The following is a 15,277-nucleotide window of genomic DNA, read 5'->3' on the forward strand; positions in this document are numbered from 1 at the left end:
TGTGTGTGTGTGTGTGTGTATATATATACAGTATATATATATAATGCAAGAACAAAAAACAGCGCTCAAGGTATATATATATATTAATAAAATCAATATTTTGCGCTTTGAGTAAACCCAAACCATAAATGGGGGGAATGTATAAATATACAGATGGAATAAATACAGTAACAATATTGCCAGCCAGATTTGATTGGCAATAAACTGAGGGAATGCATATAGCTGGGGAGAAAGGCAGCTCTTCCAGGAACAACCTAATCCCAAAAGACGTGTAGAAAATTAGGAAAAGTGCACACTCCTAATGCATGTGTGAAGGTATATAACAATGTCCACTAGCAGATATAAAATACACATAAAACATATACTTAAAGAAATATCAGTATAACATCAGATCAAGCTGTAATCTCCACATGGGAGGAGGAGAGCAACAATTGCCTTGAGGGCTCAAAGAGTCCCTAAAGCTGAAATTAGAGTCAGTGTGTGTGGCTGACACAATCACCAGCAGTGTGTATTACGTATAATGTTTATAAGAAGTCCAGTATACAAGATGTCAGTCACATACCAGTCAGCTGAAGCCTCCGCAGGTAGATGGAGTTGATTCGGGAGACCAAGTATGTAATTGCAATCTACAAACGCTGAAAATATGCAAACCAGATGTCTTGCCAGTAGATGTGATGTCCACAGTTGTACAACGGTACAATGGAGCTCTGTGAATTTTCTGACTGGGGTTAACTTGCACCAACCGGCTGGACTGTATTGTTCATCCATAAATCCTTCACAGGAAAAGATCCGGAGAGAAACAACTCACAACAGCCCTCTGCTCCTCTATGGGGAACTCCTCACGCAGCTGATCTTGTCAATGTGATGATGTTAACCCTACATGTTACCTCAGCTGTTGCGCCGACTTCATCAGGGTATACCTTCACACACGCATTAGGAGTGTGCACTTTTCCTAATTTTCTACATATACACACATACACACACACACACACACACATGTATATATTGATGTCTACATCACATTGCAGTATTTTGTGTCCCATATTAAGGTAGGAAACTCTGTACTTCTTTACACAGGGTGTATTTACAGGGGTTAAATAATAGAATAACAGCCCTTTAGTTTAAAACAAATCATAAAAGAAACACCTACTCCTATTCAGGAGTCTAACTGCACAGCAGCTCCAGACTGGTAACTGGTAACCGCCAGCTACAGTAAGCTGGTTATCAGCCCAAAATGTGTACTACTATATGTAAACCATATGAACACTCTTAGATACATCAATATATTACTTAGCTCTTATCTGTTGAGGGGGGGGGGGGCTCGGCCCCATGAGAGTTGAGAGAATCCATCTTCTCTGTAGTTCCAATGTTCTGGACAGAACATCCCTGCTTCAGCGCAGTCTCGTATCCTTCATTCTTCTTCCTGGGGTTAAAACCCAGGCAGTCCCATCAGACTCCACGACCACTGTAAAATTTGTAGTGACAACTGCGCTCCAGTGTTTGATCACACAAATAATGGAAAAAGGAACTCAGTCTAATTAGACATAACATCCTCTGTGGGGCCAAAAGATCCCTGAGGTAGGGGCAAGCAATAAACCCCCATAATACCTCAAATAGGGATGGTCCCCCTCAAAGTGTTAAAAGTACTTACATATTGCACTGGTCCTTTGGATTCCCGATAGACGTGCAGCCAAGTAGATATGGATAGCTGCAGAGAAAAGAGAAAACTGGCGCACAGTTCAATGAAGTGGGGATAACAAAAATAAATATTTATTGATGTGAAAACATCCAACAAACGGAGGAGAGCAACCACGACCACTGTCCAGCAAGCCTAGGGGACTGTGCCAGCTTCTTCCTGGCTGGGGAGAACACTCTTTCTCTCTCTCTCTCTCGTTCTGTGTCTGTTCCTTCAGGAGTCCAGCCTGCTTAATTAGTTGCAGCGGCAGCAAGCTTTCCAGGAGGAGATTAACTGTTTGTACGCTGGAAAGCACACTTTCTGCACTATTCCAGCACTAATAGATTGTGATTCTATCACATATCTCCCTCCCCAGCATAACATTGTCCTGTGAAGCGTCCCGTGCACCATTCCCATGCACCCGCCTCTTTGTTGGATACGTCCAACCTCCATTTCTCCTTTTTTCTCATCTTCTACTTGACAAGGATTTCAACCTTCCTTCCAGTTTTTTCTTCATCCTTTCCTTTACGTCCCTGCCTTTAAGGGTTTTTAAACCAGATCCTGTGGAAACCTGTCTTAGCGGGCTGACTTGCAGTTTGGCCTTCTCCTGTGAAGACAGTAACTCCACTTTAGCGGTGATGGCTTCTGGACCTTTCTCCATCAGTGTACCTTCAGCATTTGAGACTAGAGACCGGTCATCCACCACAAATTTTGTGGTGCTAGACAATTCTGTGTTAGCTGCCATCACTAATATTGGTTCCTTTGCTCCATCAACATCTGGGAAACTTGTAGCTGGGATGACCTCCATTTCTTGGATTTCAATCTTCTCTTCTGGAACATATTTCTTGTTACTCCCATGATGATCTTTGTCTGGTTCCACACCATTTAGCTCCAGTACTTCAACTTTGGCGGGATTCTCATTCAGCCCAAGTGTACCCCATGGCGCCTCTCTATTACAGTTGAAAGACTCATAAACTTGGGCCTTTCTTTCTTGATTCCTAAACTTACTCCGACGGGAGTATCGCTGGACAATCAGTGAGGTCTTCCTCAGCTTACGATCACGGACACCCTTCTTTCCCATTCTTTTCCGAAACTGCATCATTACATCGGCTGCCCTCATGGCAAGAAATCCACTTTGGACCCTGTGGGCACTGCAGTATTCCATTGCAACTTGGTTCTTCCATTCTGTGCCTTGTGGAAAGCAGACTGTAGTACTGCAACGGCATTGCAGTTACGCTTACAGGAACGCACAACTTGTTCAGGCGGTTCAAACTTTGCCATCTCGTTTTGCAGTTGAGCGGTGTCCCCAGCTCTCACTGAACCCTTGTCTTCATGGGCCTTAGTTGCTGTGTGATACAGACACGTGGGCAGGGCTAATACCTATTCCTGTAGTGGAGACACCTGTACTTTACTGTTCCGCAGAGCCTCATTCTGTTTTGCGGTATTACTTAAAGAGCTTTCAAGACAAGCTGTTCGTGTTTTCAGATCTTGAAGTTGTCCTTCTGCACTTCTTTTTCCACTCAGTGCAGTTACCAGTTCAGCTTCTTTGGCGTTGAGTCGCGATTCCACATCTCTCAGCTGATTCAGAACAATGCTTAAATCTGTTTCCTTTTTGTCATTTCTGGCCTGCAGCAAGTTTAGTGCCTCATCGAGAAACTTCTGTCTCTTGAGTACATCTTGTAATTCTCCTCTTAGGGCCTCCATATCTTCAAGGTGCTCGCTCTGAGCTAGCCTCCACGGATTCTCTATCATACCATGGAGCTCTGCAGATTTCATCACTAGGATCGCTGCTGCCTCTGTTTTCCAAGCCTCTTTCTCCTTGGCGTACTGACTTTTGGGGATGGAGCAGCCTCTCCATCTATTGCTCCAGTTTCTGGACTTTCTCCCGCTCCCTCTCATACAGTGTCACCTGGCCTCTAAGTTCCTCCTCCAGCGATACTCTGGTAACGCTCCTAACGGTCTTCAGTTCCTCATGCTGCTCTACGGGGACATACTGTGTACTCAGATGCTCCTGTTGCACTTGTACTTTGTGAGAAGCCTGGAAACTTTCTTTCTGTAGCACTCACTGCTTCTCCTCAGTATCCGCCTGTTTCACCTTGGCATCTTGCAGACTCGCACGCAGCTCTTGCAGCTGGCTCCGCAGTCTGTGCTCTGCTTGTGTGCGCTGCTCCAGGGAGACACGTTCTCCTTGCAGCATTCTGTCTGTATTCTACAGTACTTCCTGTGTCAATTGCTTCTTCACTTTACCAAGCTCTGCTTTGAGCTTGTGAGCCTCTTGCTGAGAAACTTCTAGCTCTGAGTTGAAGTTTTGAATGCCTTTCTGGAACATCTGATAGTACAGTTTCCAGCCAGCACTCCTTTAGTCTGACTCGCATGGTTTTCTGTTTATGGCAGTCTGTATTCTTTGTCAACACAAGGCTAGTCATCATTCCGTGACAATTGCACCAGGCACTCTGGGCTGTAGCACATCTGACCCATGTTTTCCTGACCACAGAGGGTCAAATTTTTCTGGAACATCCGCTGCAAATGGAGGCTGTCCTTTTCGTGGGGCCCCTTTGGAGTCCTCCTCATCCTCCTCATCGTCATCATACAATCTGAAAGGACAGTGTTTGGTGTGGTCAGGCTATTGACACCATAAACATATCTGGTGCAGTGCCTTTTGTGGGGCCACGCCGGAACACTCATTCCTGTAAGGACATTGTTTTGTGTGACCAGGCACATTACACAGAAAACACATTATGTCCTCCATTTTTTCACTTTCAGGTGTATTCTTCACCTTGACCTCTGAAGGCGCAATTGCATCCAAAGAAATGGAGACAAAAAAAACAGCGCACAACGCAAATAGTGAAGTATGCAAGTGACAAATATATATTAAAATAAGGATAAATATTCTGCGTACATCAAGGTAATGGGTTATAAGCATTGAGTGTATAATACACAAGTTACCACTCGGTGACTGCTGGTGTAGGAGTCAGATGTTTATTTCTCTCAATGGGCGTTTGAAACAGCAGCTGCGATGTAAGTCTTTCTTAGGAGTATCTCTTCAAACGGTCGCCGTCTCCATAGGGGACTCCCCTCTGGTCAGCTGAACTTCTGCTAAGTCTGATGGACTTTTACTCACAGATGCTCTCGATGGTCACACTCAGAGGGTCCCCAGATTAGTCAGCAAGGACTGGAGCAGCTCGTGAAGCCCTTCGGTAAGTTCAATCACACACGGAGGTGAGTCAGCTGGCTGTGAGCAAGCCTTCAGCATGCCACACTGCCGCTCCGTAACGGGACGCTGCGTGATGACGTCACTGTGTCAGTATCGCGGAGTAAGGCCGCAAGAGTGTCCAACAGTCTCTAAAATGCCCGAAACTGCACACGGAAGTACAAATAGCATTGCCAGTGAATATAGCAATAGACACATAAACCAATATCATCCTACGCGTTTCGTAGTAATAACTACTTCTCCAGTCCTTGCTGACTAATCTGGGGACCCTCTGAGTGTGACCATCGAGAGCATCTCTGAGTTAAAGTCCATCAGACTTAGCAGAAGTTCAGCTGACCAGAGGGGAGTCCCCTATGGAGACGGCGACCGTTTGAAGAGATACTCCTAAGAAAGACTTACATCGCAGCTGCAAGATGGCCGCCTTTCCCTGCTTCCCGATCTCCTGCCGCAGCCTCGCCGGCCGACAGCTGGTAGTTCCCCACAATGCCAGGGCAAGGGCTCCTGTCAGACGATTCTCCGTCTCTTTGCCTCCTACCTCCACTGTAGACCAGAGCCTTACCTCTGCCGCCACAGGTGTAAGGCCCCCTCACATGCGCTCGGCAGCCATTTTGCATCCTCAGCCGTGCCTGTGAGGAGGCTCTGGGGATCCAGTGGCTTGCTTCGGCTACTGCCGCCCTGCCTCTGCTTTTGGACCTGCTGCGCCTGCGGTAAGTCTTCCCCTAGCTTTAATCCTTTTTTTAGGGAGATTGCGGGATTATGTGCCTGATAATAGCCCTGAAATTGTTCCTTTTAGGACGGAGCTTCACAGCCGCACGTCTGCTTGCTTGATGTCCTGGCCACGCCCCTGCCGTCACTTTTTTTTAGATTGCAAACCCAGTGCTACTGTATATTTGCCGGGGATCTCAGGTGAAGCAAGTTTCCCGGCAGCTTTACTTAGGGATCAACATATTTTATAAAATGATTTATTATTAAATTATTGGTAATGAGGCTGAAATACTAACTGGGAGTGAATAGATGCTTATTCTACCGTATTTATTTTATAAGATGAATTATTTTTATACTGTAGGTTAGATATAAGTTTCTGTTTCTTTGATTAGGGTCTCTGCAAAAACACCACTGTTCATACCTCTTTGTTCATGACTTATCTATTCAATTGGATTGTAAACTGTTTGGGGTCAGGGACCCCTTTTCCTAATATTTACTTTTATATATGAAGCGGTTATTCCCCTTATTCTCGTATTACTTTGTCACGTGCAGTACAGCTGTATTGTATTGTATGTCTTTATTTATACAACGCCAAAAGTATACTCAGTGCTTCACAAGGAATACAGTCCAGGGAATTATAATAATACAATAAGTGCAGCAAAATCAGACAAGAGGAAAGGAAATCCCTGCCCTGAAGAGCTTACAATCTAAGTGGTTTGATGGGAGACTTACAGAGACAGCATGTGAGGGAATAAGTGCTGTAGGTGGCAGTGCTTTGCCACAATGGGTGGTAGGAGTGACTGTGGGTGTGGGGCAATAGCCATGAGTGCCGGCTATTGGGATGCTTGATTTGTGGGGCGAGTTTTAAGGTTAGTCAGTATTAAATCAGAACGTTAACACCATTTACAGGGGAAGAGATGGCAGGGAGGCGTGGGTGAGAGCAGGTGTGTATGTCTGGGTTCAGGCTTTCGAGAGATCCCCAGCAGCAAGAAGGAGTAGATAGAGGGTGTGAATAGAGGATTTGTGTGGGTGCTTTTTATTGAGGGGTAAATAAGTTTTTGGGAGAGGTGTATAAATAATGGTGCAGTGTATGGGCACATACATAGCTGGAGGGGAGGCAAGATGAAGAAATGTGGATAGGAAGGGAGTGGGGAAGTTGGAGAGAACAGAAACGTTCACAAAAGAGTGAGGAAACAGTAAACAGATAAGGCAATAGAGATGCAGGAGGAGAGACTTCCCAGATATTGGCGATAGGAAGAGTAAAAATAATCACAGCATTTAGAAAGTCAAGTTCTCACAGTTGCCAAGTTGTTAAGTTGTTGTTGTGGTGCAGAGACCAGATTTTCTTGTAATGTGAAGTGCTATGTACATAGAGAGCACTATACAAAGAAATATATACATACATGCAATATAATACATACAATACATCTGTATAGCATGCAATCTTCAAATCTAAATTGCGAACTAATAATTGTATTTCTGTTTTTATGATTAATAATCATTTGACATGTAACACCCCTTCCCTCCTCCTCAGGGAGATTCGACTGATACGGGTGTTATGGTGCTTACCTGTTAAGCTTACAATAGTCCTGAGCCTCTGCCCTTGGGGAGCCTGGGGAGATGGGTGCAGCGCCTCCACCTGTGAGGATCCCAGTGTTGGTGGGATAGCCCCTCATGGGAACAGGTATACCTATAGGGTATACCTCAAACAACCACAATCCAGACAATGTATATGCAACACACTTTTCTATGATCCCACAATGCTATACATACACAATAAACAATCTCTGGTAGGTAACAACAACCCAATTGTCCCCCCACAATACTGAGTGTGCCCTGAGATATATATGAGGGCAGCGCTAACCCCCTGTGTGGTGTTGGTGCATGTGGGTACCTTCTTGGGTACACCAGGGTATGCTCAGACAGGCCGCATCCGTGATCCCACGATGCAGGACCTCCGTGTAACGCGTAACTCACCACAAACCAGACGCGACTGCAAGGCTGAGGTAGGGAATTGTATAAACGCCAACCCACAACCGCGACGTCGCGCCTAGAGTGTAGAATAGTCTTGCAAGCCGGGTCAGGAGTACAGAAGGTAGAGTAGTCGTTTATACTTGGCGGGTCTGGATTGGAGAATAGCGGATCATTGGGGTACTTTGCCAAGGTCAGGATTGGAGAGTGGAGAGTGTTCTTGTTACTCCAGTAACCGATGTTGGGCTTCAGGATCTGTCCCTTGAACCTCCTGTTGCGAGGATAGCCGAGGTCAGAATTGGAGAGTTCAGGATGGTCGTACATAAGCCAGGTCAGGAGAGGAGAGATGCAGAGTCCAATGAACATAGCAGGGTCAGGCAGCAGCAGGAACAAGGCAGGATGCATGGCGTCACACAAGGTTATGCTCAGGTTATGCTCAGGTTATGCTCAGCAATGAGAGACTGAGCGAGGCAGGTATATAAAGGGTCCTTCCTCCAATGGTGAAACAGGGCGGAACAAGAAGGAAGAAGCGGAAAGGCTGCTGGGTCGCGCAGGTGTGCCCTATTGTGCAGCCAGATTAGACCTGGGGGTGGAACTACGTCCCACACGCGTCACCGACGTCAGGGGGTGTCGACCCGATCGCGCGCCACTCGCGGAACCGCGCATGCCATTCGCGAGAGCGGAGTCTGGAGGCGGGTCCAGAGGAGACCTGTTCAGCGCGCGTCACCGACGTCAGAGAATGGTGACCTGATCGCACGTCACTGTCACTCGCGCACCGCGCATGTCCGTCGTTAGAGCGGGGGCGGAGTCTGGGAACCGATCCGGAGGGAAGGCTGGCCGAACACGCAGGCCGCATGTCAGAGCGGGGCCGGAGATTGGAGATGGAACCCACGGAGGGACAGACCGATCGCGAGCCATCCGTGCGCGTGCGCAGCAGGACCGCCGTGGCATCGCGCATCTTGAGTGCCTGAGGGAGTGGGATGGAGAGGTAAGTTCCAGCCATCAGGATGGCAAATCATCACACTCCGACACAATCCCCTTCTCGCCTTATGTCTGGAAGTACTTCATGGCCGTTCCACCAGGCCTGGGGAATCCTCCTCTGTGGTTCTGTCTGCTCCGCTGAATTGTCCGCACACTAAGGGGCAGGTCCCTTACTATTGGCCAGCCCTTCAATACTCCACTACGGTGTAGGGGAACTAACTGGGGCCTATGGGGAACGGGTCTGGCCTAGTCCAGGGGGCTTGACTAGCTCAACGGACACCACCTCTCTGTCAGGACTGAGCATGCCGCCTCCAGTCTGTGGTGGAAATCCTGAACGACAGAACCTCCTCTTCCTGCAGAGCCAACCTCAAGATGGCCGCTGCCTTACACACAGTCCATATGTATGTGGCTGCGCCAACAACAACATGGCCGACACAGCTCACTAAACGCTCCCACACGACCGGACCACTGCCAGGGAGGAGGCAAACATTTCATTGCTAATCTATTTCTCCCAATGTTATATGGTAGATCTAGATGTCTTAAATTCTCAGTAATAAATAAACATTAAAGGTGGTCACAATTTTCAAAATTATGCGGATTAAAAAGCAGGAACAACCTGAACGAAAAACTAAATACAAACATAGCCGTTTTGCATAAATAGATGACCACACAACGGATTGGTGGGTATTGTATCAAAGTCTCCCAGCTACAAAACCTGAGGAATTAACTGCATCAGATTTAGTGGAAAATTCCATCACTTTTTATAGTACTTACACAGTTTTTCCAGTTTTGCAGCTGTGTGACTTTGGTGTGTAACCTCTATTGTGTAGAATTCTAATGCTTTTTGAGATTACTGTGGCTTAATTTTTGACTTCAGGAGGATTATACTCAGCGTGGTCGCTAAGCTTTGCAGGGTGCTGTATTTTTGGTATCTATCAGGAAAAACAGAGAATTACTTCCTTTATATATCATTCAATGCAAACTCACGAATGCAATGAGTATACAGTATGTAGTATAGTACTGTATGCTGTATAAACTAATACAGCAAATAAAAATGTCTCCGTTCAGTACAGATCTCTGCTGTTACCTGCGGTTGGTGCTACCTGTTAGGCTCACAGAAGGTCCTGAGCATCCACCGCTGTTGTTGGGGATATAGAGGACAGGCTTTCAGCGCTTGGATAGTTCTTGTCTCGGTGGTACAGCGCCTCCATTCCCACAGGGCCTATCGCACACTCTCACTCTCTCCCTGAATAACTGCAGCTTCAGGGAGGAGTATAAAACAGATAACTTGGGTCTTCATTCTTTATAGCACAGCATCAGCATACTGACATCATACAGTATTATATCATACAGACATCATACAGTACACTCTCTTCTCTTTGTAGCAAGAGCGATTATCCCCACTGGACCCTACATAACCCAGCGACGTGTCACTTCGCAGCTTTCTATTCTCCTATCCCTGTCTCCCACACCCTGATGGAGTATGGAGTAGGTGACCCCACTCCCATGAGGGAGGAGATAGAAGTTGAACCAGAGCCCTGGCTCCACACTTCTATAACTACTACATTTGAAGCTGCAGCCCCTCTTTGTTGCCAGGGGAGGGGCTCCAGGTCTCAGCCCCATATGGGCAGTACCGAGGCCATAAGCCAACCCCTTGTCACTCAAGGGAACTGCTTACAACAGTATCGCAGATTTAGCCCTAACACTGCCTGCGCTGGTACCAATACTTACGTGTTAGGCAGGGAAATTAGTAGCCTAGGGGGTTACCTGGCTACAAGTATATGATAATGAAGTAACGTAACTAAGAGTTACTAAATGAACGCAGTGTACATGGCTGTTGTCTCGGGAGACCAAGTTATTTTCACCTTTTTACCAGGATCACTCATTGAGCAAAACAAGGTAATGAAATAAATTGTAGTTTATTCGGCATAAATTCGCTTACACACAATGATACACAAAATATAGACAAAAAGACAAACGTACTTTGGGACTGGGTTCGAAAACTAGACTTTCCTAGGTGCAGGGAACTCTATGGGTGAGTTTTACCATGACCGGGACTTAGCCCTAAATCCCCTGGAACCGAAATCGGCATAAAATTCTATACGCCACCGCTACGTTCTGTTCTGTTCAGAGCCAAGCCGTCTAGTAAAGCCGGGTCAGTGGAAAATCCGAAATAGCCAAAAAACATTCACAAGCCTGCCACCTCTCTCCCTGGCTATCTCAATGCCACCTGCTGAGCAGGCTCCATCAGGTCTGGCAGAACAAGTGGCATCCTGGACTGACATTGATCTCCGGACTTGGTATTCCACCTTTCCCCGCTGACCAAATGCTATTCACACCTCCGGGCATCCTCTGGCTGCTTTGAACTCTGATGTCCAGCAGACTTACCGGCGCCTATGGGTTAGCTCGGGCACCCTGTTTGGACATCAGTTCCGAATGCAAAAAGCACATTACATTTTAATAAAGTATATTTTACTATACTTCTGAGTCTTGGGGGACAGGGAACACAAAAGGGATAAAAATTGTAGTTTTATTTCTATCTGTCTTATTCCCACACACCACCGTGGACTCAGTCTGGACTCTCTAATGCCCCCTAAACCTGATATATGTTGGGGCAACCCACAACCCCTATACTGGTTGTGGGTCACATTGGCACTAACTGGGATACCCCCCTTTAACCTAGGGATTCTGTCACTTACAGGAATACATGTTTTAGCCCTGTGCCTCGTTCTCCTTTCTGGGCTGTGCTGAAACAGGGTACCCTAATGGTGAGTCGGGCCCAAGAGCTGACTCTCTTGGACCCTTAAACACGGAACAGAGGTAACCAAAACGGTCTTGACCTTTTTTTTTTTTAAAGAGCCTGGTTACCCCCTCCCATCAGAGCTGTAAATACATTCTTTCCAAGCATTCATTTGAGTATATTCTAGATCAGGGGCGGCTAACCTGACTGTGAGTTTGATCCAGAATTTACCAGTGTCATTGTCAAAGGGCCACAATAAAAAAAATTAAATGAATACTTGTATACACTGGCACAGAGCATAACCAGACAGCACTACACACTGATACAGAGCATAACCAGACGGCACTACACACTGATACAGAGCATAACCAGACGGCACTACACACTGATACAGAGCATAACCAGACAGCACTACACCATTACAGTTATGGTAGTTGATAGACAAGTTGACAGCAAAGAGGCAAAAGTTTGAATCGATACCTGGATTTTCAACAGCTTACAATAGTCTTATTGCAAAGTAGTTTAGTTAAAGATGGGAACTAACTGATAACACATGCCTAGGACTTGTGGGCTCCTCTCCTCTCATATACAGTATCTCGTCTACTCTCATCTTCTTTAAGCAAAAGCCCTACAGTATGTCTGTGTCTGGATGAGAGTAACGCCAGAGTTACTGCTGATGACAACAAAATAATGTTATTTTCTGGCGTTAACCATTATGGAGCTTAGTTAATAATTATGCATATCATTTAGGCTCATTTGTATATTACTGAAACTAGCAGCCGTCGTAAATGATGCTATTACGGGAGTAACAATACGTTTTTACTTTAGCAAACATAGTTCCAGAGTAGATGAGGTTGAAAAAAGACATATGTTCATCAAGTTAAACAATGCTAAATGTTGATGACAGATACTTATCCTGTATTTGTATTTACAGTATTTTAATCCAGGGGAAGGTAAACAAAAAACCCCAGTGAAATAAGGGAAAAAATACATTTCTTCCCGACTCCAAATATTGGCAATCAGATTTCTCCCTCGATCAACATTCTTCAATGTTTACTTATCTGTTATATAACTCTATACCTTTCTAAAAAAGATGCCCAACTGTTTTTGAAGATATCTATTGTACCTGCCATCAGCGTCTCCTTCACTCGCCCTCACTGTATAGAACTTTCATAGTCCTGTGTGTTAAATGCAGTTAACAGCACGTTAAAGAGGGCAACAGAGTTTAGTGAATCTGAGCCGGCAAACTGAACAGGAGAGGAGGGATTCCTCTTACATTCAAGGATTAGGGGTTGTGGTCAGGTTCATGTGTTGTGATGACATGACCTTGGTAGAGTTGGCGTACGCAAAAAAATAAATAAGCCCCTCTTCTTGTGCATTTAGATATTTTGAGAATACTGTAGTTACAGAGGACGTATATGAGAAAGATAGGACAATGTCCTTCTTCATTGTAAAATCCAGCCTCCCATGCTGTCATTTTTCTCTGTTCTTTAACTACGCCATCTCCATTTTTCTGCAGACTAAACCACGTCTGCAACGAGGGGGGAGTTCAGCTTCACTACATAACAGTCTGATGAGGAACAGCATCTTCCAGCTAATGATACACACACTCGATCCTCTTTCTGAAGGTAACTTTCATTTAACCATCTCACTTTTTGCTGCTACTTTTCACCCCGCCCCTTCTTTGTAAATAAGCCGAAATTACTTTTTTTACATGTTTTTTTCCTTTCTTATTTAAAGCTTTATGTGTATTCATAACTGTGTATTTATTTATTTTTTATGTACATCACTGTTTTTAAATGAGATGCGTAACTTTGAGCTGCCATGTTCTTTTAGTACGCATGGTGTATGGTTAAACAGTACTTACTGTATCTGCCATGGTGGTTTTCTCTTTTAGCGCTAAAAATGTAGGCAGTGCTGTACTGTAAGTGTAAATACAATGTAAAAACTTGCACTAGCATTGGCACCAGGTTTACTTCAAAGGCAGTTTTTCAAATTACAACCTACTCCTTTAAATTGTATTTGAAATATTTGTGTGTAGTGATCTTTCACAGCAGATTAGATGTGCAAATATGTATTCAAATATCCGTAGATCCATGTCTTGTGCACTTTCAATGTTGCATTTAGCAATACTTTCTGTTCCTTGTATATACCTAGCATGTCCCCAGTTTAAGGCATTGGTCCTGTTAAGATCATGGCACGTTTCCATATACTTTTGGATCATAGTCAATAGAATGCAGATATAATAGATTGTATAGTTGTGGTAAAATAGCCACACATAGCTCTGGGTGTACAGTATATTTGTCTCCATGTTAGGTCCCTATTCAGTATGCTGTGAAGCTGGTCTATAATGTATCTTATGGCTCTGTAAGGTGCGGTATTGCTAAAAACAGCTTAGTGTATATACAGTAAGGGCCCCAAATGTCTGAACAAGAACATTATGGCAGAATTGTCATCTCTCTGATTTAAAAGCCAAGGAAAATCCAGTTATTTTGCATGAAATTTGAAATAGCACTAAACCATACTGCCCAGTGTACTGACTAAGGTTGGAGAGGAAAATGAGAAACTACCATGTTCTATTGATTTAAAGGGGGATGAGATCATTGATTACCGGAAGTATAAAAATGCATTTTTTTTAGGCAGTATTCCTAGTACATAGGGAGAGCTGTAGTACACTTGATGTCTTTTATGTGCTAAACTTCTTTTTAGGGCTATTCCTAATGACTACTGATCGGGCAAAGAGATGAAAAGGCTATTTCTATTATTTTTTTAGTCTGAAATGTAATAGTATAGAACACCAACAGCCAGATTCGCAAAGCTCCGGTATAGTTAATGCAAGGATTTAAAAATGTGTTAGTTAGGTCATACCCGAAATCGGCATTAGCTCAGGTCAGACCCTGAAATATGGATTTAAACAGAGAGCTTTTTTGGTTTAGTCCTAAGTATCTCCTGAAGCCTCCCTTCAAACAACATATGGAAAGACACCTGTGCACAAAAAGGAGCCAACCAGAAATACCTGGGAGATATGGTAATAGGATATGAAAAGTAGATTTTAATGACTCCTGTTCGCATATGTCCCAAGCGTGCTCCTCTTTGAGCACAGGTGTCTTTCCATGTGTTGTTTGAAGGTTGGTTTGAGGGGATATATATAACTTAGCATGGTGTTAAGCCTATTCGTATGAGAAAACTAACGGGTGTTAGTTTTGTATATAATTAGCTTTGTGGGTTTGCGTTAACCTCAGATAACATAATGTCTGTTACTAATTTTCATGACATGACATTAAAGCTGCAGTTCAGTCTATATCCTGCATGTGTGTTTTTTTTAATAAATCAGTTCTGTAGTAAGAAAAAATACTTTTAGCATTTTCTGTTTTTAAAAAAACAACTTTGAAAGACCAATTTTCTTGTATTCTATTTTAACAAGCATTTGCTAAGGCACTGCCCCTTCATGTCCTGTCACAAACCCAGGCACACCCCTTTGTCAGCACTGCCCTCCCTCTCTCTAAACGTGCACTAGCATCTGGTCACATGATCTTCCTCATACAGTAGTACATTCAAGGAAGCTGGAGAAAAGGGATCAGCCATGCATAGCAGCTCGGATAGGCGATTTCAAACTTATTACAGTGTTTATTCCATTCATTGCACGTGTATATAATGTAAAATTGTAATAATTCCATTTATAGCAAACGTGTATATGTGAATATTATTTAGATGTATATGTATGTTACTGAAATGTGGAGTGAGTGTGTAGGTAAATACACACAATACACTTCCACTGCATATATATATATATATATATATATATATATATATATATATATATATATATATATATATATATTATATATATTATATATATTATATATTATATATGTATGTATATGTGAAGTTATGTGAGTAAAAAAGTGACAAAAACCCTCCATAGCAAGGCAAATAGCAAATGGAAATATTACTGTATGCTCATTTGTATGTATATATATATTTATATACACAC

The 15,277-nt window shown here is 44.0% G+C and overlaps 1 protein-coding gene across 5 annotated transcripts in view; it reads left to right on the forward strand.

The window, feature by feature from the left end:
- Window positions 1-15,277, forward strand: part of SLC24A2 (solute carrier family 24 member 2) — a 320,058-nt gene that overhangs the window by 175,412 nt on the left and 129,369 nt on the right. For all 5 annotated transcript variants that reach the window (XM_075594686.1, XM_075594672.1, XM_075594667.1 and 2 more), the window contains one exon: window positions 12,803-12,911. In XM_075594686.1, the coding sequence (XP_075450801.1) occupies window positions 12,803-12,911 (109 nt within the window). The remainder of the gene's footprint in view (window positions 1-12,802; window positions 12,912-15,277) is intronic.

Source organism: Ascaphus truei, chromosome 1 (assembly GCF_040206685.1).
Source record: "Ascaphus truei isolate aAscTru1 chromosome 1, aAscTru1.hap1, whole genome shotgun sequence".
NCBI lineage: Eukaryota > Metazoa > Chordata > Amphibia > Anura > Ascaphidae > Ascaphus > Ascaphus truei.